Source organism: Nerophis lumbriciformis, linkage group LG28, assembly GCF_033978685.3.
Source record: "Nerophis lumbriciformis linkage group LG28, RoL_Nlum_v2.1, whole genome shotgun sequence".
In the NCBI taxonomy this organism is placed as follows: domain Eukaryota; kingdom Metazoa; phylum Chordata; class Actinopteri; order Syngnathiformes; family Syngnathidae; genus Nerophis; species Nerophis lumbriciformis.
Window position 1 is genome coordinate 23,267,545 of NC_084575.2, and position 26,718 is coordinate 23,294,262.

General features: G+C 35.6%; 1 protein-coding gene across 1 annotated transcript; it reads right to left on the reverse strand.

Annotated features, from left to right (window-relative positions):
• Positions 1-6,533: 6,533 nt before the first annotated feature.
• bhlhe40 (basic helix-loop-helix family, member e40) lies at positions 6,534-16,705 on the reverse strand. The gene is made up of 5 exons (XM_061923914.2): positions 16,150-16,705; positions 15,957-16,020; positions 15,759-15,866; positions 14,147-14,270; positions 6,534-10,547 (listed from the first exon to the last, which is right to left on the reverse strand). Exons 1-5 carry the CDS (start codon positions 16,224-16,226, stop codon positions 9,808-9,810), a joined length of 1,113 nt encoding a protein of 370 aa, XP_061779898.2. The 5' UTR covers positions 16,227-16,705; the 3' UTR covers positions 6,534-9,807.
• Positions 16,706-26,718: the final 10,013 nt, after the last annotated feature.

The following is a 26,718-nucleotide window of genomic DNA, read 5'->3' on the forward strand; positions in this document are numbered from 1 at the left end:
TAGTACAGTAGGACGGGCCACATCCGCTCTGGGTTTTTCACAATTAAAGCCTACGTTGACAAGACCAAACTGTATTGTGGGAATAACACGTAGATGGTTTAAATAACATGTACACACCAGTTAAGTACCAACCTAACCGACTTCACCTCAATACGCATAATTAGTGTATTATCCTAGCGTTTCCCTGAGAGATACGAACGACAAACACTTGGAGCGGGTCATCTAAAATGTCATTTTAAACTGCTTGAACGTCACACATAAACTTAAAAATACATTTGTAATAATGGCTGCACATTAAGCATTACTTCATTCTAAAGTAGTGTTTGATATTTTTGGATAAACGAACACATCTTTTTTATTTTTTTTATTTTTTATTTTAATTTATAAACCTTTATTTATAGTATACAACATTTACATACAATCGAGAAATAATAATAATCAAAACAAGTACAGAAACAGTACAAAAACGGTACAAAACAGCGCCAAGAGGTTGTAAACTCAAAGTAACTCATATAGTATGCAATATATATACATATATATATATATATATATATATATATATATATATATATATATATATATATATATATATATATATATATATATATATATATATATATATATAAATGTAAAGCAAATTTGGAACACAGCATCATAGTTTTCACAGCTTTACAAAAATATAATATAAAAATATAAAATATAAAACTTAGCCAATAGTATAATGAGGTTGCAAAGGTAAAATTCCTTTAAAAAAAAAATTTTCAAATAGGGTAAATCCAAATAGCACATCTTTAAAACAAAACACACATTTGCCATGAATATTGTCCAAAACACGTGGTAAAGGAGGTAAACAATCTCTGGGTGCATGTTACATAAGGTGCAGGTAACATCAATGTCATTCTTGTTTCTAAAACGAACACATCTTGATAAGATATATTTGTTATTTTGTGTCGTAATATTGATTGTCGGAATTCCGGTGTTCGTGAATGCACCTTGACGTGAGTGGGACTGTGATTGGTGGATAATAAGGAAATGTCATTGCCGTGTAAAAAGAGAGGGAGAAACATGTGTATTTATGTGCTATTTGGATATACACTGTATGAAAAAAAAAAAAGTATAATTAATTTTACCTTTGCAACCTCATTATACTATTGGCTAAGTTTCATATTCATAAATGTAAGTGTTTTGTGCCTTTAAAAAAGAATTATAACTCTACTTAAAACACTCACAACCAAAAAGCTGTGAAAACTATGATGCTGTGTTCCAAATTTAAATTATATACTGAACTTGTGTGAGACTATGACTTTGTTTCATATATATATATGTATATATATATATATATATATATATATATATATATATATATATATATATATATATATATATATATGTATACGTACATACATACATACATACATACATATATATATATATATATATATATATATATGTATATATACGTACGTACATACATACATATATATATATATATATATATATATATATATATATATATATATATATATATATATATATATATATATATATATATATATATATATGTATATATACAGGTAAAAGCCAGTAAATTAGAATATTTTGAAAAACTTGATTTATTTCAGTAATTGCATTCAAAAGGTGTAACTTGTACATTATATTTATTCATTGCACACAGACTGATGCATTCAAATGTTTATTTCATTTACTTTTGATGATTTGAAGTGGCAACAAATGAAAATCCAAAATTCCGTGTGTCACAAAATTAGAATATTACTTAAGGCTAATACAAAAAAGGGATTTTTAGAAATGTTGGCCAACTGAAAAGTATGAAAATGAAAAATATGAGCATGTACAATACTCAATACTTGGTTGGAGCTCCTTTTGCCTCAATTACTGCGTTAATGCGGCGTGGCATGGAGTCGATGAGTTTCTGGCACTGCTCAGGTGTTATGAGAGCCCAGGTTGCTCTGATAGTGGCCTTCAACTCTTCTGCGTTTTTGGGTCTGGCATTCTGCATCTTCCTTTTCACAATACCCCACAGATTTTCTATGGGGCTAAGGTCAGGGGAGTTGGCGGGCCAATTTAGAACAGAAATACCATGGTCCGTTATCCAGGCACGGGTAGATTTTGCGCTGTGTGCAGGCGCCAAGTCCTGTTGGAACCATCACTGATGGTGGAAACTTTACACTAGACTTCAGGCAACGTGGATCCTGTGCCTCTCCTGTCTTCCTCCAGACTCTGGGACCTCTATTTCTAAAGGAAATGCCAAATTTGCATGGTTGGGTGATGGTTTGGGGTGCCATGTCATCTGCTGGTGTCGGTCCACTCTGTTTCCTGAGATCCAGGGTCAACGCAGCCGTCTACCAGCAAGTTTTAGAGCACTTCATGCTTCCTGCTGCTGACCTGCTCTATGGAGATGGAGATTTCAAGTTCCAACAGGACTTGGCGCCTGCACACAGCGCAAAATCTACCCGTGCCTGGTTTACGGACTCCAAAACCAACAAAGCATGTAACTGTCGAAAGAAACCTGATTGCCCCCTCAACGGGGGATGCTTACAAACATCAGTTGTCTACCAATCTAAGGTAATACGCAAGGACATTAACACATCCGACACATATGTAGGATTAACCGAGGGTGAATTCAAAACCAGATGGAACAACCACAAGGCTTCTTTCAGGAACAAAAACCTGCGAAATACCACAGAACTCAGCAAACACATTTGGGACCTCAAAGACAATAATGTTGAATATTCAATAACATGGCAAATTCTTGCATCCAGCACACCTTACAATAGTGGTAATAAAAGATGCAACCTATGCTTGAAAGAGAAACTGTTTATTATCTACCGTCCAGACCTGTCATCCCTCAACAAGCGCAGCGAAATTGTAACAACATGCCGCCATAGACGGAAACACCTCCTAGGTAACACATGAACCAATCACCACGCCCCTAGGCCAGCCTGTACCCACCCACTCTGTGCCCTATATAAACCATGGTATGCGAATGCTCCCATTAAAATCTCCTGACGATTGAGGATACCCCCCTCATGAAACAGGCCTGTAGAGATGAAATAGTCTTGTGATTTTTTTCCCCACACATGCATATATTGCGCTCTACTACGGTATCGAGCACTATTTTTTGGATAACCTTATTAAGACATATATATATATATATATATATATATATATATATATATATATATATATATATATATATATTGCATTCTATTTTAGTTACTTTATTGAGTTTACAACCTCCTGGCGCTGGTTTGTACTGTTTTGTCCTTATTTTGATTATTATTATTTATAATAATAATAATAATAATACATTTTATTTATAAGGCGCCTTTCTGGGCACTTAAGGACACCGTACAAAATCAAAACAATAAAATCAAATTGGATAAAAACAACAACAATAACAACAACAACAAAGATAGAGAAGATAAGATGATTACAATGAATAAGCGGTCAGGAATAGGTGTGGTATTTCTCGATTGTTTGTAAATGTTGCAGTTTATAAATAAAGGTTTATAAAATTCACAAAATAAAAAAAAGAAACATGTGTACTTGTTGGAATTTGGCGTGTTTAAAGTCCACTATTCAGTTACTGTAATAATGTTGGTTACTCTGAAATATTCTCGTTTAATGTTGTAATATATTTTACTTGTGAAACGTTGTCATAGTCAAGCCATTTTACCCTTCAGGGACACCGTACTTTTAAATTTCTGATGCGGAAGTGATCCAAAAAAAAGGCGCGTAGTATACAAGCCACGTGTTTTTTTCCCCCGCACTTAGTTATGCATAATAATGATGTGGATTACAGTTTGAAATGTAGTGAAAACAAACCCTGCACACATACGGCGTCACTTACTCACCACGCAGCAAAGTTCCGCAGTCATTTTGCACGATTTGCGAACATTTTCCAGCGGCGCAGTAACACCATTGGTCCACTTTTAGAAAGTGTTCCTCATCACGTGATGGTTTCCCAAGCAACAGTGTTTTCCACAAAAACACAAAATATATTCGTCCTGTTTGTAGATGGGACTTTCTGATAAGAAATCTGTGAAAAAGGTGATTAAAAGGGAGCGATTTCACATGCTAGTATTATCTTGTTTAAGTCAGACTATGAAAGAAAATAGTGTGAAATAATGAGCAATGCACCGTTAGGCCACTAGGTGGTGGTAAAGCTCCATTTTGTGCTGAGAAGGAAGCCAATGATTGAATAAGAAAACTGACTGTGGTTTATTTATCATGTTGCTAATATTTCATATTTCACAATACATTCAAGCTATAGATTGAACAAAAGACTTCAATCGCTGTCTCTCACTGCAACAGGATATTTTATTTGTGACTTCATGTTTTTAAATGAACATTTTGCTTTGGAAGGTCGAAAAGGCCACTACTACAACTACTACTTGTATACCAATACAACTATTATTATTATTATCTTGCAATTCTTTTTTTTCAAATTTCACTTCAAAATACACGTCGACTGTACTTTAAAAGATACTATTTAGCAAATAAATTCCAGTAAAACTATTCTTTAAAAAGTTCCTTTGTGACATTTTGACAAATACAATTGCCTCGTGTCTAAATATTGCACGGGGTCTTTTTGAAAGTTATATGACATTTTGCAAGCAAGTTATTCACTGAGATCATGATTATCACTAGAGTGATTCATCTGATTACAAAAAATGTTTTACAGCACTATTTCATCTATATTGTTGTAAAATCTCTGTACAGAGACTGTTGATTTTTGTTTTTTTCTTAAAGGTTAAAGACACATCCTTTTTATCAGGCCTTTTACTGACCATGTTAAACTTTTAAGTGTTTTTATTTTTTTATCATATATATTATTTTTAATGTGTTTTTTTATTTTATTTATTGCTATTATTACTGCTATTATTCTCTAAGTGTTATGTTTTTATTAATTTATTAATATATTGTAGATATTTCATTTTGTACACATATTTAATGTGTCATACTATATACATATATATACACATATATACATATATACATACATACTGTATATACATATATAAACATATATATGTACATATAATATACATATACGTATATACTGTATATATATATATATATACATATATATATATATATATATATATATATATATATATATATATATATATACATATATATATATATATATATATATATATACATATATATACATATATATATATATATATATATATATATATATATATATATATATATATATATATATATATATATATATACACACACACACATATTTATGGGGTTTATTTTTAAGACAGGATTACATAAACATTTACAAATACTGAAATTACAATATTAACCTTCATGATTTGGAGCATACATATGATACAACATGTCTGAAAAAGAGTAGAATGAAGCACATCTTTTTTTAGTGGTACCATTTTTTTGTGTTATCAAAAGCTGTTATAAAATTAATACTTTATACTTAATAATATTAATAGTTTAACCACATCTACTGTAGCCGACATAGGACGGTAAAAGTTGTCTGTATTTTGGCCAGAATTTGTCTTTTTTATACATATATATATATGACAAATTCTGGCCAAAAAACAGACAATTATTACTGTCCTTTGTCGGTTACAGTAGATGTGATATATATATATATATATATATATATATATATATATATATATATATATATATATATATATATATATATATATATATATGTATATATATATATATATGTATATATATATATATATGTATATGTATGTATATATATATATATATGTATATGTATATGTATATGTATGTATGTATATATATATGTATATGTATGTATATATATATATATATGTATATGTATATATATATATATATATATATACATATATAAATATATATATGCATACATATACATATATATATATATATATATATATATATATATATATATATATATATATATATATATCACATCTACTGTAACCGACATAGGACAGTAATAATTGTGTTTTTTGGCCAGAATTTGTCATATATATATATATATATATATATATATATATAAAAAAGACAAATTCTGGACAAAATACAGACAACTTTTACCGTCCTATGTCGGTTACAGTAGATGTGGTTAAACTATTAATATTATTAAGTATAAAGTATTAATTTTATAACAGCTTTTGATAACACAAAAAAATGGTACCACTTAAAAAGATGTGCTTCATTCTACTCTTTTTCCGACATGCTGTATCATATGTATGCTCCAAACCAAATCATGCAGGTTAATATTGTAATTTCAGTATTTGTAAATGTTTATGTAATCCTGTCTTAAAAATAAACCCCATAAAAGGCGTGAAACAAGATTTACAGATTGTTCCCTGAGACATCTTTCCTATGTGGAGATGTTTACAGCCGGTAATCGAAGACACGCGACGATTTACAGCCGCTCGCCTGCTTCATGGGTTATGTAAGCCTTATGTAAGCACCTTGTTGTGGAGAACCCTCATCAGGGTGTCTGAATGACTCACGAGACTTGGGCAAGGAAAACAAAAAACTGCTTTATTAATACTTTAATAACATTTTACAAAATGCGGACATGAAAACATCATCCCCAAGTACCTCTCTACATATAAAACTATTTTGTTTACATTCACTCTCTTTGCCACATGTAAAGCAAACACGTTAACAATCCTCAGTGTGCGCACTAAATGAGTCAAAAGGCATCATGAGCTGATATCAGACTGGAAATTGAGGGTAGCTGCGATACGGGTGGAAAACAACAACAAAAAGCTTTGTACACTCCTGGCATACAGCACATGGCTACAACCGCCACCGCAAATACACTCATTAGGTCACGTATCAAAAATAGAGATGTACAAGTAGTTGAAACACAAATGTTGAAAAAAAACAACAAGTTCTGATCATCAAACACGCCCTGAAGTCTTCGCCGACACGGGTCGATCCCCAAGATCTTCGGCTGCCTGGTGAGTGGAGATATATATTGTGTGTGTGTGTGTGTGCTCGGACACAAATCAGTAGATCTATACAAGCGGTATCTACAGCCTTTCTGTGTACTCCTTACATTCATGTGTGCAAATACATCCGTAGTAGGGACGTGCCGATACATCGGGACCATTTCCGTGGAAAAAAGTAGGCCTTTTAATGCCGAATTACCAACACCGATCCTCTCTGGCTGACTAGCAGTAAATTATGTGTGGCCATACAATAACAATAATAATAATAATAACCACCTCCATTACGGCAAATAAACTACATTTTTAAGTATTGTTATAATTTATCATTAAGCTCAACATGTTTCACACCGAGGGAAAGCCAAGAGCAGGCATGCTAACCGCTAAGCTAACTGCTAAGCTAACCGCTAAGCTAACTCGAAACAACAAGCTAATGCTAATGTTTACAAACTGGGGGAAATAATTCCCTGGACAAAGGTGGACTTTGAGCTATCATTAGCTCCCCATGTTTCACACTTGAGAGAAAGCCAACAGAAGGCATGCTCACCGCTAAGCTAACCGCTAAGCTAACTGCTAAGCTAACCGCTAAGCTAACCGCTAAGCTAACTCAAAACAACAAGCTAATGCTAATGTTTACAAACTGGGGGAAATAATTCCCTGGACAAAGGTGGATTTTGAGCTATCATTAAGTTCCCCATGTTTCACACTTGAGAGAAAGCCAACAGCAGGCATGCTAACCGCTAAGCTAACTGCTAAGCTAACTGCTAAGCTAACTGCGAAGCTAACTCGAAACAACAAGCTAATGCTAATGTTTACAAACTGGGGGGAATAATTCCCTGGACAAAGGTGGACTTTGAGCTATCATTAGCTCCCCATGTTTCACACTTGAGAGAAAGCCAACAGAAGGCATGCTAACCGCTAAGCTAACTGCTAAGCTAACCGCTAAGCTAACTCAAAACAACAAGCTAATGCTAATGTTTACAAACTGGGGGGAATAATTCCCTGGACAAAGGTGGACTTTGAGCTATCATTAAGTTCCCCATGTTTCACACTTGAGAGAAAGCCAACAGAAGGCATGCTAACCGCTAAGCTAACTGCTAAGCTAACCGCTAAGCTAACTCAAAACAACAAGCTAATGCTTACAAACTGGGGGGAATAATTCCCTGGACAAAGGTGGACTTTGAGCTATCATTAAGTTCCCCATGTTTCACACTTGAGAGAAAGCCAACAGCAGGCATGCTAACCGCTAAGCTAAACGCTAACTCGAAACCACAAGCTCAAGCTAATGTTTACAAACTGGGGGAATAATTCCCTGGACACAGGTGGACTTTGAGGCCAAAACCCCAAATCGTTTTAAAGCAGGGGTGTCAAACGTACGGCCCGATCAGGTCCGTGGGGACGAGTTTGCTAAGTTTAAAAATCAAACTGAAATTTTTGAATGAAAGAAACTGCTGTTCTAAATGTGTCCACTGGATGTCGCAATAGCAATTCTTTATATCTCTGTAGACGATGCTACATACCGTATTTTTCGGACTATAAGTCGCAGTTTTTTTCATAGTTTGGCATAGTTTGGTGCGACTTAAACTCAGGAGCGACTTATGTGTGAAATTATTAACACATTACTGTAAAATAGCAAATAATCTTATTTAGCTCATTCACGTAAGAGACTAGACGTATAAAATGTCATGGGATTTAGCGATCAGGAGTGACAGATTGTTTGGTAAACGTATAGCATGTTCTATATGTTATAGTTATTTGAATGACTCTTACCATAATATGTTACGTTAACATACCAGGCACGTTCTCAGTTGGTTATTTATGCCTCATATAATGTACACTTATTCAGCCTGTTGTTCACTATTCTTTATTTATTTTAAATTGCCTTTCAAATGTCTATTCTTGGTGTTGGATTTATCAAATACATTTCCTCAAAAAATGCGACTTATACTCCAGTGCGACTTATATATGTTTTTTTCCTTCTTTATTATGCATTTTCGGCCTGTGCGACTTATACTCCGGAGCGCCCGAAAAATACGGTATGTGCAAAATAAACCACGTGATGTTAGTACATCGGTCGAGGAAAATGATCAAACTACATAAATAACATCCTGTCATTTATCTTGTGATGAACAATAATTTATTCAGAAAATATAAATAACAACATATAAAGATTTAATACTATTAACCGCAACATGTACGGTAAGTGTAAAAAAACAACAACAACATTATGATTTGTACATTTTCAGAATGTGCTTGTTCTATTTTTAAACAAAGATCTGAAGTTGTCTTTATTTTTAAGTTATGGTGCCGTGATTTTTACCAGTCCGGCCCACTTGGGAGTAGATTTTTCTCCATGTGGCACCCGATCTAAAATGAGTTTGACACCCCTGGTTTAAATGAATAGCAGATAGTAGTTTTTCGTTATTGTTTAGTTATCTAGTTCTATTGACAATTGTATGTAATAAAAGAGAATAAGGAACCAGTTGAAATATTTGGTTGATATTGTTAAAACTGTCAATAGCACTCGATATAATGGAAAAATGTACAGTTGATATATGTGATCGGTGTTGGTATCTTAGTCATGGATGGTCGGTATCGTGATCGGCAGCATCGGAACATCCCTACTCTAAAGGTTTTTTTTTGTAGGATGGGGGCGGGGCTTCTATGTCCCTTACATTCTGGGTTAACATTCAACACAAAAGTGGTCCAAAAACCAGAAGTAAATCCTTTAAGCACACTCGTCGCCACGGTTCCACAGTGTTCCAGAGCGCCATCTGAGCACAGCCAGTGACAGTTTGTCTTCTTCTACGACTTTCGTGTCCATCACGCCAACGCAGGAGGTCTGCTACTCTTTGGCGTCCGAGGTTAAAGGCGGGGTGTGCTGTTTGAAAGCTTTGTGGAGGACAGGAGCGTCCATGGTCAGCGCGTCTGCCACGCCGGGGTAGACGGCCGGCATGCCCGCCGGGTACCAGCACTTCTCCAGCAAGGGCAGGTACGCGGCGGCGGCGGGAGGGAGGAGGTAGAAGGGGAGGCAGAGCGGCCGCTGCTGATTGGGCGAGAAAGTCACGTAGCTGCCGGGGCCGCCGCCGGACGTCGGGGCGTCTTCGGAGTCAAACCTCAACCTTTTGGCGCCGGGCTCCTCCCCCTCGTTCTTGACGCCGTCGACTGTCCGTTTCGCTTCCCCGTCCTTCCTGCGGCTGTCCGACCACCGCGCTTTGGCGTCGCGCTTGTCGTGTTCGCCCCCGTAGCCGCTGTCGGTGTCCGTGTCGCTGCCGCTCTGCTCCCCCGTCCCGCTGGGGTAAGTCCTTCGGATGACGGGGACACAGTTCCTGGCCGCGCCCTCGGCGGATCTCGGGGCCTGGTCGGCACGTTGCGTCGGTTTCTCCGAGCTCTGGGGGGCGGCGTCGCTTCGCTGCTGGAGGACCTCGGAAGCGACCTTGTGGATGTGGCTGATGACGTTGGACGGCGCCAGGTCCTGACTGGCGTCTTGGCACGCCAGGTAGTGGAGGACCTCCTTGGCGCACAGGTGGAATCCTGAGCGGAACATCTGCTCGCTGATCTCCGGGCCGTCACCGCCATGGTCAGCTGCTCAAAGAAAGACACAGAGTTAGAAAAAGTATCGTAACTCTTAGAAGTCATCAAATTTTACTGTATTTTCCAACCTACAAGCCGCTACTTTTTCCCCAAGCTTTGACCCCTGCGGCTTATACAAAGGTGCGGCTAATCTGTGGGTTTTTCGTCGCTAAAGACCATAATGTATATTCAACACCCTTACAGTCGTAACACCGACACATGGACTGAAAAGGTGTGTTATTGTTTGTGCTACGCCGTCGCCTTTTGGACAAGTTCGCTCACTGCGGGTTGAAAATGTACTCCGTCTTTCGTGCCTTGAACCGGAAGTACAAGTGCCGTTCCGTCTAATCGTCATCAATAGCGCTTCTACTCATATGGATTAATTCATCATTGATTGATTGATTGAGACTTTTATTAGTAGATTGCACAGTGAAGTACATATTCCGTACAATTGACCACTAAATGGTAACACCCTAATAAGTTTTTCAACTTTTTTAAGTCGGGGTCCACTTAAATTGATTCATGACTCCAAGCAACATTTGTAAGTTTTACAATGTAACTAAAACTATTCATAGTAACTAAACCATCAAATGTGTGAAGCCTGTAGGAGTGTTTTTCCCGTAGTTAGCATTAGCTAATATGCTAACACGTTTACAAGTGTCTGTGTTAGTATTATTAACTTACAATGGCGTTTTTTTGGGGAAATTCACCAAAGCATCACTGCGGAGTTATTGATATGTTTAGCCGATTAGAGAGCTAGCTTTTGCAGTTAATGGCTTTTGTTTTGTTTGATCAGCCGTTTTACTGCCGTGTTACAGGAAACAATTAAGGTATGTAAATAAACATTTACAAAATATGTCTGTGTAAATAACTCAAAAGTATATATCTGCATCTTATAGTCCGGTGCGGCTAATATACGGGAAACATTTTTTTCCTAAAATTTAGTGGGTGTGGCTTATATACCGGTCCAAAACATATGGTAATTAGGGCTGAAACGATTTATCGATTAAATGGGGAAAAAAAGCTTTGATTTATATTCTGTTGCTTCGAACTTTAAATACGCCGACATGGTTTCCGCACGGCCGCTGCTATAGAGCCCACATTTGGTAGAAAACAGCAGGGATTAAAAAAAGGAGAACAATTTCATTGTTAAAAATGAATAAACGTTTTGTCAAGCAGAATACATTTCTTTAAAGTAGAAAGGAGATTCATACGGCCTTATTTGTCGCGGTTTACTTGAAACGTGACTGCCAGATGGCAGTAGAGTGTTGAATATCTTAAGATGTATTTTGTGGCAATTCCAATTTCGACAACAGCGTGAGGTGCCATGTAGAGTAGCGCTTTCCATCATTTTCAGCAGACTGCATCGCAAAACGATTAACCCACCCCTCTTCCTTTCACCCGAGACTCACACAAGACTGGGGCTAAATAAATCCCTTCCCTACTCTAACTTCAACTGTTTTCCTTAAAATACCCATTGAGGCTACAGTATAATTACTCCATTAAATTGAAAGATGACATAATTACTAAAATAATCAATAACATTTTACTAAAATAAGTGATAGCTACAGCCCTAATCACCATTTTAGTTGAGTGTCATCATTTTAATTACAAAAAACAAAACAAAAAAAAAACATTTTATTATTTATGTCAAACATTTTTTTACTTTTTTTAAATCAAACCTGGATTTTATTTACATTTAAATAACTGTAAATAACTTGAATTTAAGATGTATCTTAATTATTGCAAATATTACTATTATTATTCTCACTGGTTTATGTTTTTTTATTAATGTAGTATTTATATTTTTTACATATTTTAAATGACATTTTTTGTTATTCTCCAGTGTGGACTCAAAAGTGTCCTTCTTGCTCAATCCATGTTTTGTTTTTGTCTATAGTGATAATAATAATAATAATAATAAAAACAATAATACATTTAATTTGTAAATCAGTTTACATTTGTCTATCTCAAAGAGTTTAAAATGATACAAGAATAGTTAAAAATACAAAACATCTTTAAAAAAAAAAAAAAAAAAAAAAAATTATATATATATATATATATATATATATACACATAATACAGTAGTATATACTGTAAATACATTGTGATTGATTATTTGATTGATTGAATTTGATGCATGTTTGGTACTAAAATGAATTCATGGGAAATACACGGTTCAGTAATTTATGCTTTTAGTGCAAAATAACAAATGTAACAAAGTTGCAACATGTCGCGAGAACAACACGACCCGGGATTGGATCCCCGTATGACAAATCGCCAGCCCAGCACGAACACCGTGTGCCACAGGAGACAATAATATTTATTATATTCTTATCAGTGACGGAACAGGAAGGGGTTAGGAATATGTTTTTGTGGTAAAATGATGCGCCTGTCTGCAGTGTTAACATTTTAAAAGCAGGCGTCGCTGCATATCAAATCAATCACTTTCACAGTCCGCGGCGGAGAAAGACCAACAAAGGCCCCAACCGCCCACGCCGCAGGCCATTGTTTATGTGCACAGAGCTCCGTGACCACAGACTCATAAACGGTGTCTGGGGACCCTTTTTTTGTCGAGTGCTCACTATAGCACCCTCTGCATCTGAACATGTGTATAAACCCAGGAATGGACTATTTCCCGCGAGTACAATTATTACACTAAATATATATTTTGTATTTTGACATTGAAATGCATGATTAGGTTAAGAAATTTGGGAAAAAAATGATCAAAAACACAAATATTTGTTTTTAAATACATGGATGACGCTTATTTAGCCCTTTTATTACACTATTTCATTACAAATGACATGACGACGTCACATCCACGTGTAAACACCGTTTTACCCAACAAAGTTATTTTGAAACTCCATCTAGTGGTACGCCAAAGAATCACTTGAACAAAGTACAGCGTTTTTGTGGGGGGGCGTGGCCTGCGGAGAAGCGGGGCGTGTCAGGACAGGCCTCGAGATTAGCGGCAGGTGAGTAGATGACACAGCTGTGAGTGTTTGTCTGATCACCTGTCACTCTGTTAAAGGCAGCAGTCGGAAAGGAGAAGGGGGGTTTGTTGATGGTGGTTGGAGAGCAAGACGCTTTGACTATGGGGTAGAAACATTTATTGAAAAATAAATCATTGTTCACATCCATGAACGAAAATGTCATGTCCCTGCTTGGTGGTCTAAAGGACCCGGAGGAGCAAGACCTCCACAGTTTTATTTTCCTATACCCAAACACAGTGTCCAAAAAATATTAAATATACTTGTTTTTAATGAATACTTAGGCCTACCACGCTACTGTATTTCAATAACGGTCGTTACGGCGGTACTCGGAGAGCCAAGTATTTTCCGAGGTGGTACTTGGAGAAAAAAAGTCCAGAGAACCACCGATCGTTGTTATTTTTTATTATTTATTTTGTCCATAATTGTGCAGTTGCTGCACAATCCATTAAAAGAACGCAAAATCCCTTGATCCTACCCTGGACTTCTCAGGGTTGAAGAGCATAAAATGATATTGTTTATAAAGAAACGACCGGTTTATTCATGTGGAAGATAAACAAGTACGGTTGATGGATCAATTTCCTCTGTGCCGTGCAAAAGGTTCCGTCCCACACTTACTTATCCGCAGGTCGTTCTGCAGCTCCGCGATCTTCTTCTGCTGCTGCTCCAGCAGGCCACTCAAGGCTTTGACGTGTTTGAGCGTGAGCTCCAGCACCACCGCTTTCTCCAAATGACCCAGCGTCTAAAAACAGGAAGACCTTGGATAAGAATGTTGATCTCGCTTATGTAACCGCATTCTGCAGCCCCACACCAGGACGTGCCTCAGAGCACCCCCTGCACTGCAAAAAGTCAGTGTTCAAAAACAAGGGAAAAAAAAAAAAAGATACAAAAATTAGGGGTATTTTATTGGAAATAAGCAAAATTATCTTCCAATAGAACAAGAAAATTCGGCTTGTCAAGCCTTTCCAAAACAAGTAAAATTATCTAACCTCAATGAACCCAAAACTACCTTAAAATAAGTATATTCTCACTAATAAGTGCACTTTTCTTGGTAGAAAAAATACCTTTTTGCTCAATATGTTGAAAATTATTCCTAAATTAAGTAAATGCTAGTGCCATTATCTTGACATAATGATATGCGCTCGCCATCATGATTTTTTTTTTCATGCTTGAAGTAAGAAATGATTACTTTAAAAAAGTAGTTTTATACTTGTGAGTGTTGATGACGCAGCTTAGCAACAGTTGATATTCTAGTTTCAAGCATGTTTTACTCAATATAGGTCATAAAATCTCAGCAACAAGCTGTAATATCTTACTGAGATAATTTAGGACCAAAACCCTTAAAACAAGTAAAATACTAACTTAAAATCTGCTTAGTGAGAAGAATTATCTTATCAGACAGAAAATAAGCAAATATCACCCTTATTTGAGATATTTAATCTTACTTAGATTTCAGTTTTTGCAGTGTGGCCATCCCCATTCAAGCCCGAACATTTAATAAATAAATAAATAAAATAAATTTAGAAAATCGACAAAACGTATTAATTTACAAAAATCTAATGCATTCATCATTTTTTTTCCAGCAATAGTATTATAATTAGGGATGTCCGATAATGGCTTTTTGCCGATATCCGATATTCTCCAACTCTTTAATTACCGATACCGACATATACAGTCGTGGAATTAACACATTATTATGCCTAATTTGGACAATCACGTATGGTGAAGATATGGTCCTTTTAAAAAATAAAAAAAAATAAGATAAATAAACTAAAAACATTTTCTTGAATAAAGAAGAAAGTAAAACAATATAAAAACAGTTACATAGAAACTAGTAATGAATGAAAATGAGTAAAATTAACTGTTAAAGGTTAGTACTATTAGTGGACCAGCAGCACGCACAATCATGTGTGCTTACGGACTGTATCCTTTGCAGACTGTATTGATATATATTGATATATAATGTAGGAACCAGAATATTAATAACAGATAGAAACAACCCTTTTGTGTGAATGAGTGTGAATGGGGGAGGGAGGTTTTTTGGGTTGGTGCACTAATTGTAAGTGTATCTTGTGTTTTTTATGTTGATTTAATAAAAAATAAAAAATAAAAACACATTTTAAAAAAACGATACCGATAATTTCCGACATTACATTTTAAAGCATCTCTAATTATAATGTAAATTAAATGAAAAAAATAAAATAAAATGCTTCTTAAATTAAATACTCACTGTAAGCTTAAGGTGCTCCGGCAGCAAATCCTTCAGTTGGGCAATGCATTCATTGATCCTGTCCCGCCTTTTTTTCTCGATTAATCGATGCGGCAGCTTGTACGTGTCCTGCAGGTGAGCCACGGAAGTAAACATCATTTTTTTCATTCCCCAAAATAAAAGCGCATTAAATGTCCGGTGACAAACTTTCGGACGTACCTTGTTCTCGTCCACGCGCTTCATGCCTCTCCTGGATTTATACACATAAATCGGAAAATCCATTCTTTTGGAAGAGAAGATGAATTCGAATTAGATTTTGTAAAAAAATTTTTTTTTTTAAATAAAAATAAAAAATTTAATTTTTTTTAATTCATTAATATTTTTTAATATATATTAAAGAAAAAAAACTCACCCTTGCATGTCAGTCATATCCAGTGAGGAGTGTTTTGACGCACATGGCGGCGGTTGCGCCCTCGTAATCCCTTCCATGTTGGCTGCAAAAAACTTCTTACAACTCAAAGTAAATACTTCAAGAAAAAAAAAACACGATCCAAGTGTGGGAGTTGTTGCACTTTTTGCAGTGAGAGAGTGGGGAAAAAAAATCACGCGCGAAAAATAAAAGTTCCCCAGAGAGCAGCCCGGACTCCAAAGTGTGTTGTCGCCGTTTAAGGTGCGGACTGTTATGAGCAGGAGGGTGCTTCCGTGGAGTGTGCGTGAGTGCCTAATGGGCGTGTGTGTGTGTGGAAGTGGGGTGTGGGGGGGGGGAGCAAGTCATGTGACTGCGGGCACGTACTCGGCTCCGAACGCACGCGCGCGCACACGCTGTGCCGTCGAGTCACATGAAGCTCACGTGTCGGACGGTGCTTTCAAGTGCCCCGCCCCTCCCTCCTCCGCGGCTGCTTCCCGTGACACAAGTACGCGCACACACACACACGCACGCACACACACACACACACACACACACACACACACACACACAAGCGTGCACGCACACGCTCTAAACACCAAAAAAAAAAAAAAAAAAAAAAAAAAAAAGCCTATCTCCACAAGGGGTGGTCGATACTGCACATGTTGTCGTCGACCCGATACCAAGTAAATAAAGGACGTGATACCTTTTTTTTTTTCTTGACAAATGTGACAGCGCGAACAAAACACACTCGTGAACATGCACTTGAAAAATCTTACCTCAGTTTCGATGTGATATCGGTATCACATCGCTGCTACTACCCCGCGGTTGATATTTGGATCGATCCACCCGCACCGTCTGTTAAATCGCCTCGCACCAGTATTGACTTGATATCGAGCCACCCTTTGATAATGATACTACCCGTGGTGTCGATATTGGGACCTCCCGACTCACGCCACTGTCGATACTATGCCGGTGTCGATGTTTGGCTCGATCCGTCCCTCCCTCCCCACCGCAGCGCCCTAATCTGCACCCACGGGAGCAGTGTCTCGTGTACCGCCACGCTCCCCCCTCTGCCTCGGACACGGCGTACAAAGCCGATTGTGTCCACGGGCAAGAAAGTGGAGCAAGACACTTCAAACGTGTTTTATTGTTGTTGTTGTTCGTGACACACGTGACCGTGCACTGAAATATTTTATACGTTTACAAGGTTGATGGACAAATCCAATACTGAGAACTAGTGTTTTATATCGATGTAATCCTGAATTGTATGTATTCTGGAATTAATACCATTATCTGAAAGGATGTATTACTGCATGTTTTCCTTATCAAACTAATACCAGTGTCTGATATCATTCACTCTTGAATGTATTCCGTTATTATTGAACTAATACAATTATCCTATACAATTTATTCCTGATCCATATAATATTCATGCTTGAATTAATTTCTTCATTATTAAACATATACAAGTATCTGATATCATTTATTCCCAAATGTGTTTATTATTGAACCGATACAAGTATGTGATGTATTGTATTGTTTCTTTAATATGGAAGTGATACACATACCTGATATGTATATATACCTAAGTGATTGATATTAATAATTCCTAAAAGGTATTGCTTCATTATGAAACTAATACTAGTGTCTTATATTATGTGTTTATTTATTAATAAACTAATATCAGTGCCTGATACCATTAATTCCTGAATGTATTACTTTATTATGAGACTAATGTCAATGTCTTATATTATGCCTCATTAAATGTATTTCTTTATTAATAAACTAATTCCAGTGTCTGATGTCATTTATTCCTGAATGTATTCATTTATTATTGAACTGTCTGATATCACCCATTCCTGAATGTATTGCTTTATCATAAAAATTAATACTGGTGTCTTTTATTATGCATGCAAATGTATTCCTTCACTAATACCAGTTTCTGATATGTTTTACTCTAGGAATTATTCCTTTATTATTAAACTAAAACAAGTGTCTGATATCACCTATTCCTGAATATATTGCTTTATTATGAAACCAATACTGGTGTCTTTTACTATGCACCCAACTGTATTTCTTTATTAATATCAATGTCTTAAATTATGCATCATTAGATGTATTTCTTTATTAATTAACTAATACCAGTCTTTAATATCATTTATTCCTGAACGTATTAATTTATTATTGAACTAAAACAAGTGTCTGATATCATCTATTCCAGAATGTATTGCTTTATCATAAAATTAATACTGGTGTCTTTTATTATGCATGTAAATGTATTCCTTCACTAATACGGTGTTTGATAAGTCTTACTCTTGCATTTATTCCTTTATTATTAAACTAAAATAAGTGTCTGATATCACCTATTCCTGAACGTATTGCTTTATTATGAAACCAATACTGTTGTCTTTTATTATGCATCTAAATGTATTCCTTTATTAATATCAATGTCTTTTATTATGCATCATTAAATGTATTGCTTTATTAATAAACTAATACCAGTGTCTGATATTATTTATTATTGAATTAAAACAAGTGTCTGATATCACCTATTCCAGAATGTAGTGCTTTATTATCAAATTAATACTGGTGTCTTTATTATGCATGCAATTGTATTCCTTCACTAATACACTAATACCAGTGTCTGATATGTTTTATTCCTGGATTTATTCCTTTATTATTGAACTAATACAAGTGTCTGATATCACCTATTCCTGAATGTATTGCTTTATTATGAAACCAATACTGGTGTCTTTTACTATGCATCTAATTGTATTCCTTTATTTATATCAACGTCTTATATTATGCATCATTAAATGTATTTATTTATTAAGAAACTAATACCAGTGTCTGATATAATTTATTCCTGAATTTATTCATTTATTACTGAACTAAAACAAGTGTCTGATATCATACATTCCTGAATGTTTTGCTTTATTATACAATTAATACTGGAATCTTATTATGCATGCAAATGTATTCCTTCACTAATACACTATTACCAGTGTCTGATATGTTTTATTCCTGGATGTATTCATTTATTATTAAACTAAAACACGTGTCTCATATCACCTTATCCTGAATGTATTGCTTTACTATAAAATTAATACTTGTGTCTTTTATTATACATGCAAATGTATTCCTTCACTAATACCAGTGTCTATGTTTTATTCCTGAATTTATTCCTTTTTTATTGAACTAATACAAGTGTCTGATATCATTTATTTCTTAATGCAGGCTATTTCTTTATTACTGAACTAATGAAACAACATTTAAATCGCGCGTGTCTGATATAATCTATTCCTTAATGTATTGCTTAATTGCGAAACTAATACCAGTGTCTGATATCATTAATTCACAAATGTATACCTTTTTTTATGAAACTATTAACAATGCCTGATATAACTGGTTCTTGAATGTAGCTCTAATATCATATATTTATTCACTTAATCATGTACAATTTTTATTACATTCTGTATGTTTTCACTCATTACACAGTGTTATTTTTTTTAAATCCAGTATGTATTCATTAATGCTATTTAATCAAGGTATTATTTACCTTTTTTTAAAAAAAATTTTTTTTTTAACATAATTGTCTATTATACAGTGTTTGTCAACTTGTATTTCTTCATCCAACTTCCTTTTCCATTACCGAATAAGCCATCCATCACACGTGTTAAGCAAAGGGAGTTAAACTCTCAGAAATTGCTAAGATTTGTAGGAAAAAATTGGATAAAGTAATCTAAGAATTTTCCATTTTCCTCCTTTTAGACCTGTTGAACAGTGCAATAGTAAAAATTGTTATTCCTCAGTCTCAAGTGCATTTGTCTGAAGTGATCTTAATGCAGGTATTTCTTGCAGTACATTTTTTAGAAAGATAATTGCACTTAATGGAGTATTTGCCATGCAGTGAGTGCAGCAGACCACGAACATGCACAACACACCCTCTGACAGTCCGGGAACTTGTGTGACTCCGCTGGCTGTCATCGTAAATATGACAAAACTACTAAACCAGCCGTGCGTGTTCCCACAAGGCACCTTTTGTCACGTGCTCTCCAACTGATGCCAGTAGAGAGAACCTGCCTGACCGTGTCGTCACGACCTGTCACGTTTTCTACACATTTTCACTAACAAGTTGGTTTTTGTACGTATCCCATCCTAAGGGGGTCGGCGGGAACTTCGATAGTTTGGATACCAAGCGTCATGTCAGTACGGTATCGATATTATTAGATTGATATTTTATCAGTTCTCTTCTTTGTTTACTTTCACAAATATGTCAAATGTTTTGTTGGATTATTCGTATGGTTACATTGATGATATTGCAAACAAAAAGTCACCTCCAGTAATAAGTTATTAGACCACCTGGGTTCGATCGAACCCTAGGGGTTCGGTGAGTCGGGCTCAGGGGTTCGGCGGAGGTCAAGACACACCCGACTCATCGTGTAAATAAAAACTTCTCCCTATCGGGCGTATTACGGATACGGCAACAGCAGAAGTCAGACTGATTTGCAGGTGTGTAATTTGTTCTGAGTTTATGCACTGTGTTGGTTTTGTTGTTTGAACAAGGTGATGTTCATGCACGGTTCATTTTGTGCACCAGTAATAAAACATGGTAACACTTTAGTATGGGGAACATATTCACCATTAATTAGTTGCTTATTAACATGCAATTTAGTAACATATTGGCTCTTAACTAGTCGTTATTAAGTACTTATTAATGCCTTATTCGGCATGGCCTTATTATAACCCTAACCCTCTAACCCTAACCAAATAACTCTAAATTAAGTCTTTGTTACTTAGAATATGTTCCCCCATACTTGCCAACCTTGAGACCTCCAATTTCGGGAGGTGGGGGGCGTGGTCGGGGGTGGGGCGGGGCGTGGTTGGGGGCGTGGTTAAGAGGGGAGGAGTATATTGACAGCTAGAATTCACCAAGTCAAGTATTTCATACATATACACACATATACATATATATATACATATATATATATATACATATATACATCCTGAAAATATGCAAACAAAACTGTGTTTGGATAATTGATACTTCAAACTTGCATAAATAAATCTTAAGGAATATAACATAACTTGGCTTCTGAGAGCTTCAAAATGTAATGAATAAAATGCTAAAGTTGTTGATAAACAAGCAATTATTTTAATAATTAAATATGGTCATTTTAAATGAATTATTATGATCATTTAAAATTAATGATTTCAAATATGTTTATTTTAATGTATAATTCTATGGCTGGATGTAATAAGGAGTCAGAAAAAAATAAAAAATAAAAATACAATTAATTTTGATGTTTTTAGCAAAATATATATTTTTTAAATTAATAAATATATTTATTTTTGCGTAAGATAAACATAATACAATTTATCTCTAGTCTGGATGATTTAGTTCTTGTCACCCTGTTGTCCTCCCGTCGTGAAAAAAGGCTGTCCTCACTCAGGTCCGCATGGAGCTGGAGGGGGCGTGGCCTCCAGCTCCGGCTGAAAATCGGGAGATTTTCAGGAGAATATTTGTCCCGGGAGGTTTTCGGGAGAGGCGCTGAATTTCGGGAGTCTCCCGGAAAATTTGGGAGGGTTGGCAAGTATGATGTTCCCCTAGTGTCCAAAAAACTCTAAATTAAGTCTTTGTTACTTAGAATATGTTCCCCATACTAAAGTGTTACCAAAAACATATAACTTTGTCTTGAATTTGAAAAAAAACAACATTTTATTTTTCACTAAAGAAGGGTTCGGTGAATGCGCATATGAAACTGGTGGGCTTTGGTACCTCCAACAAGGTAAAGAACCACTGGCTTAGACACAGGAGAGATTTTTGGTCTAAAAGCCAAATGATTGGAATGAGAGCCAATACTCCAATACAGGCCTGGGCAATTATTTAGAGAGCCGGTATGTCGGATTTATAGGAACACTAATACAAAACCTCACACTAATGTCTGACAGACAGCCTTAAAAAACGGAGTGGAATTTTTACATGTTTTTACTGAATGAGACACCCAGAATGAACATGAAAATAAAGAATGTGGGATTTACAATATTAACTATGAAGGATAAAACACTGAATATTGACAACATATGAACGTCACACCCCCTCTCCATCGACATATTTTACAATCAAGCGAAACGCAACAAACACAGCGAAATATGAACGCAAAGGGTAAAAAAAACAACCTACCTACAATCGGATATATGTGATATATCACTAAGCTTTAGAACTTTGTTGGAAAAATATCCTCTCGCGTCTGTCCCTGACACCCGCATTTCAGGCTGGCCGCTCTGGAGACACTCTGTGGAAACGCTCCCCACCCACACTGCTTGGTGCCTCGTCTGAGCTGCTGTGACTTACATTACCATAGTAACTAATTAGATTATGGCAGCTCCCGCCATGGAAGAGTGGCCGTGCCGGCAACCTGAGGGTTCCTGGTTCAATCCCCACCTACCGTATTTTTCGGACTATAAGTCGCAGTTTTTTTTCATAGTTTGGCCGGGGGTGCGACTTATGTGTGAAATTATTAACACATTAGCGTAAAATATCAAATAATATTATTCAGCTCATTCACGTAAGAGACTAGACGTATAAGATTTCATGGGATTTAGCGATTAGGAGTGACAGATTGTTTGGTAAACGTATAGCATGTTCTATATGTTATAGTTATTTGAATGACTCTTACCATAATATGTTACGTTAACATACCAGGCACGTTCTCAGTTGGTTATTTATGCCTCATATAACGTACACTTATTCAGCCTGTTGTTCACTATTTTTTATTTTATTTTAAATTGCCCAAAGAAATGCGACTTATACTCCAGTGCGACTTATATATGTTTTTTTCCTTCTTTATTATGCATTTTTGGCCGGTGTGACTTATACTCCGGAGCGACTTATACTCCGAAAAATACAGTATTCCATTTTTTTATATGCTGTAAAAAACAACAACACTGCTTTTACTGTAAATTCTGATGACCGAGCTGCCAGTTTTTAAAGTAAAATGTAAAGATTTTTTTTGCAGCTTGTGTAAAAAAATATATTGTTAATGCATTACCGTATTTTTTTTACTATAAGTCGCAGTTTTTTTCATAGTTTGGCCGGGCTCCAGTGCGATTTATATATGTTTTTTTCCTTCTTTATTATGCATTTTTGGCCGGTGTGACTTATAATTCGGAGCGACTTATACTCCGAAAAATACGGTATTTCATTTTTTTTATATGCTGTAAAAAAAACAACACTGCTTTTACTGTAAATTCTGGTGACTGAGCTGCCAGTTTTTAAAAGTAAAATGTAAAGATTTTTTTTGCAGCTTGTGTAAAAAAATATATTGTTAATGCATTACCGTATTTTTCGGACTATAAGTCGCAGTTTTTTTTCATAGTTTGGCCGGGCTCCAGTGCGATTTATATATGTTTTTTTCCTTCTTTATTATGCATTTTCGGCAGGTGCGACTTATACTCCGGTGTGACTTATACTCCGAAAAATATGGTATATATTTATATACATTTATATTCTTATATTAGTCATTGTTAAAAGCGGCCCCCTGAGGGCAACCATAACTGCGATGTGGCTCTCAATGAAAATCAGTTTGACACCCCTTTACTATATAAATAAAATGAATGATCGTTTCTTTATTATTAACCTAATACCAGTGTCTGATATTATTAATTCCTAAATGTATTCCTTTATAAAAGAACACATTAAAAAAAAAAAGCATTGAACTAGAGCGTGTCACCTCAATGAATAAGTTATTGGACACACTATCTTATTACAGAGGTTCGAATATCTGTTTCTGTCCTATCTCGATCACAGGACAGTCTTGATTGGAATTGTGAACTGTGTTATTGACCAAATGGCTTATGACCTGTGGGGTTCTACAGGGCTCCATTTTAGGTCCCCTATTGTTCAAATTGTTCATGCTGCCACTAGGCCAGCTAACACGCAGCTTCAACGTGCCCCACCACAACTACGCAGATGACACTCAGACGTACGTGTCACTGTGTGGATGCTAAACAGTTTTCTGCAGCTAAACTCAAGACAAAAGTGAAATCATTTATCTCTGGCCCACACGAGCAAATAAACACTATTGTTACTGTAGACCCTCTCCCTGAAACCTGATAATCAGGTTAGAAATCGAGGGGTCAGACTTGAACTTTGACAGTCACATTAAGTCAATAACATCAGCAGTTTTTCTACCAAATGAAAAACATTGCTAAACATTATGCTGCTAAAATGTGGAATACTCTTCCAGACCATGTGAGGCAGGCCTCAACCATGGCAATGTTCAAATCCAGGGTAAAAACACTTATTTAATTGTGCATATGACAAGCAAAACTATTTTATCTACTGGTGCACTCTATGATTTTAATTTTCATTTGACTGTTTATATGATGATTATATTGTATGATTTTAATTTTAATTTGGATTGTTTTTATTTTGCTCAAACCATTCTATGTAGCGAATAATTGTGTTAATTTGTTTATTATTGTTACATTCTCTTATATCATATTTCTATAATCCATCATCTATTTTATATTGATTTAATATGTTTTATTTTCATTATGTGATGTGTCTGAGTACTTTTTAAAAGCGCTACATATATAAAATGGAGAAGATAACTGCCTTTATTAATTATAAATTGGAGAAATTTACTTCATACTGGGAAAACTGGGTCAACTATAATTTTTCGAATTAGTGATTGTACTGCTTAAAAAAAAAAGGATTACTCCCTATATGTGTATATGTATGTACGTATATATATATTTACATATATGTATGTGTGTGTATATATGTATGTGTGTGTGTGGGTGTATATATATATATATATATATATATATATACACAGTATATACATATATATACATATATTTATATACAGTATATACATATATATATATATATATATATATATATATATACACATATACGTATATATATATATATATATATATATACACACACACACATATATATATATATACACACACACATATATATATATATATATATGTATCTGTTTATATTTTATTTTATTTCTGATTATTACTATTATTAATGTATTATTATTTCTTTCTTGTTTATTAAATTGATGTATTTGTAGATATTACTTTGTTTTTTTGCTGTTTTTTTCTTTTTTTGGGGGGTGGTGGGTGGTATGGTTGGGATATAAACACAAAATATTTTGACATTTAGGGCAGACAACAGATATATGATGTATGTGAATATGATGTAATTGATAGGAATGTCTGATGCTGGATGTCAATAAAAAAAAAAAGAAAAAAAAAAAGCGCTACATAAATAAAATTAATTATTAAATTATTCAGAAATACGTTTGGTTCAAAAAATTTGGATAGCCTCAAATGTTCTGCGTTTTATTCTGATTATAATCATGACGAACAAATTACGGGATGAATAAAACATTTTAATTTGTTTCTTACTGTCACTAGTAGTTGTAGTAGTAATAGTTCAAATGGAACACATTTCATAGATTTGGCCTGGTTAAAGTACCAAGGATTGTCACACACACACTAGGTGTGGTGAAATTTGTCCTCTGCATTTGACCCATTACCCTTGTTCACCCCCTGGGAGTTAAGGAGAGCAGTGGGCAGCAGCGCTGGTCACGCCCGGGAATCATTTTTGGTGATTTAACCCCCAATTCCAACCCTTGATGCTGAGTGCCAAGCAGGGAGGTAATGGGTCCCATTTGTATAGTCTTTGGTATGACTCGGCTGGGGTTTGAACTCACAACCTACCGTACTCAGGGCGGACACTCTAACCACTAGGCCACTGAGTAGGTTGAGCATGAGATAAGGTCCCTTAGTTTGACATTCGCAGGTGGATTAGATCACTTCTTGTAGGAAAGAGGCCCTAATTGGGACTTCGGAATGCAAAAGTGATAGCCCTATCCTTGAGAAGAGACTACCTGCCAACATTTAAGTTATGCCTTAAAGCAGTTGTTTTCCAGACTCTTACACACAAACATCTCCTTTTATGGTCAGGATGCGCTCTCCTGACTTAGCAGACACACACACACACAGAGACAGGAAGGAGGAATATAAAACTGATGGTTTGGCTCCTCCAATTTAGGAGTGCTTCACTTTTTTTTGACCTGACCTCCTCCAGGTACTGCAGTCCTGTATAATGACGCTCGCTTGTAATAAAGGAGCATTGGAAGACCGACCAAGAGGGATCAGTGTTGCCAACTTAGCCGCTATATTTAGCGAGTGATCAGACCCTTCTAGCAAAAACATTGTGGTTGATTATGCAAATTCAATAATTATGTCATTACATCACACTTCAACTAACTAGGCCAAGGGAGATGTGCCTTTTCTTTCTTAAGCACACTTCCATTTCAGCACTAAATAACTTTACCCAACTTTAATTACAATTCATTCCTGATTCGTCCAAAGCTGAGGTCATGCAGCAACCTACTATTACTATATATGATTCTGTGGGTTTTTTTTTGTACGGTTTATGATGTTGGTGCTGTCTAACTTTTATGTACTTTGACTTTGCTGCATGTACCGGGGACTGCAGATGGAAATTAGCCTTTGGCTACAGCAAACATTTTCTAT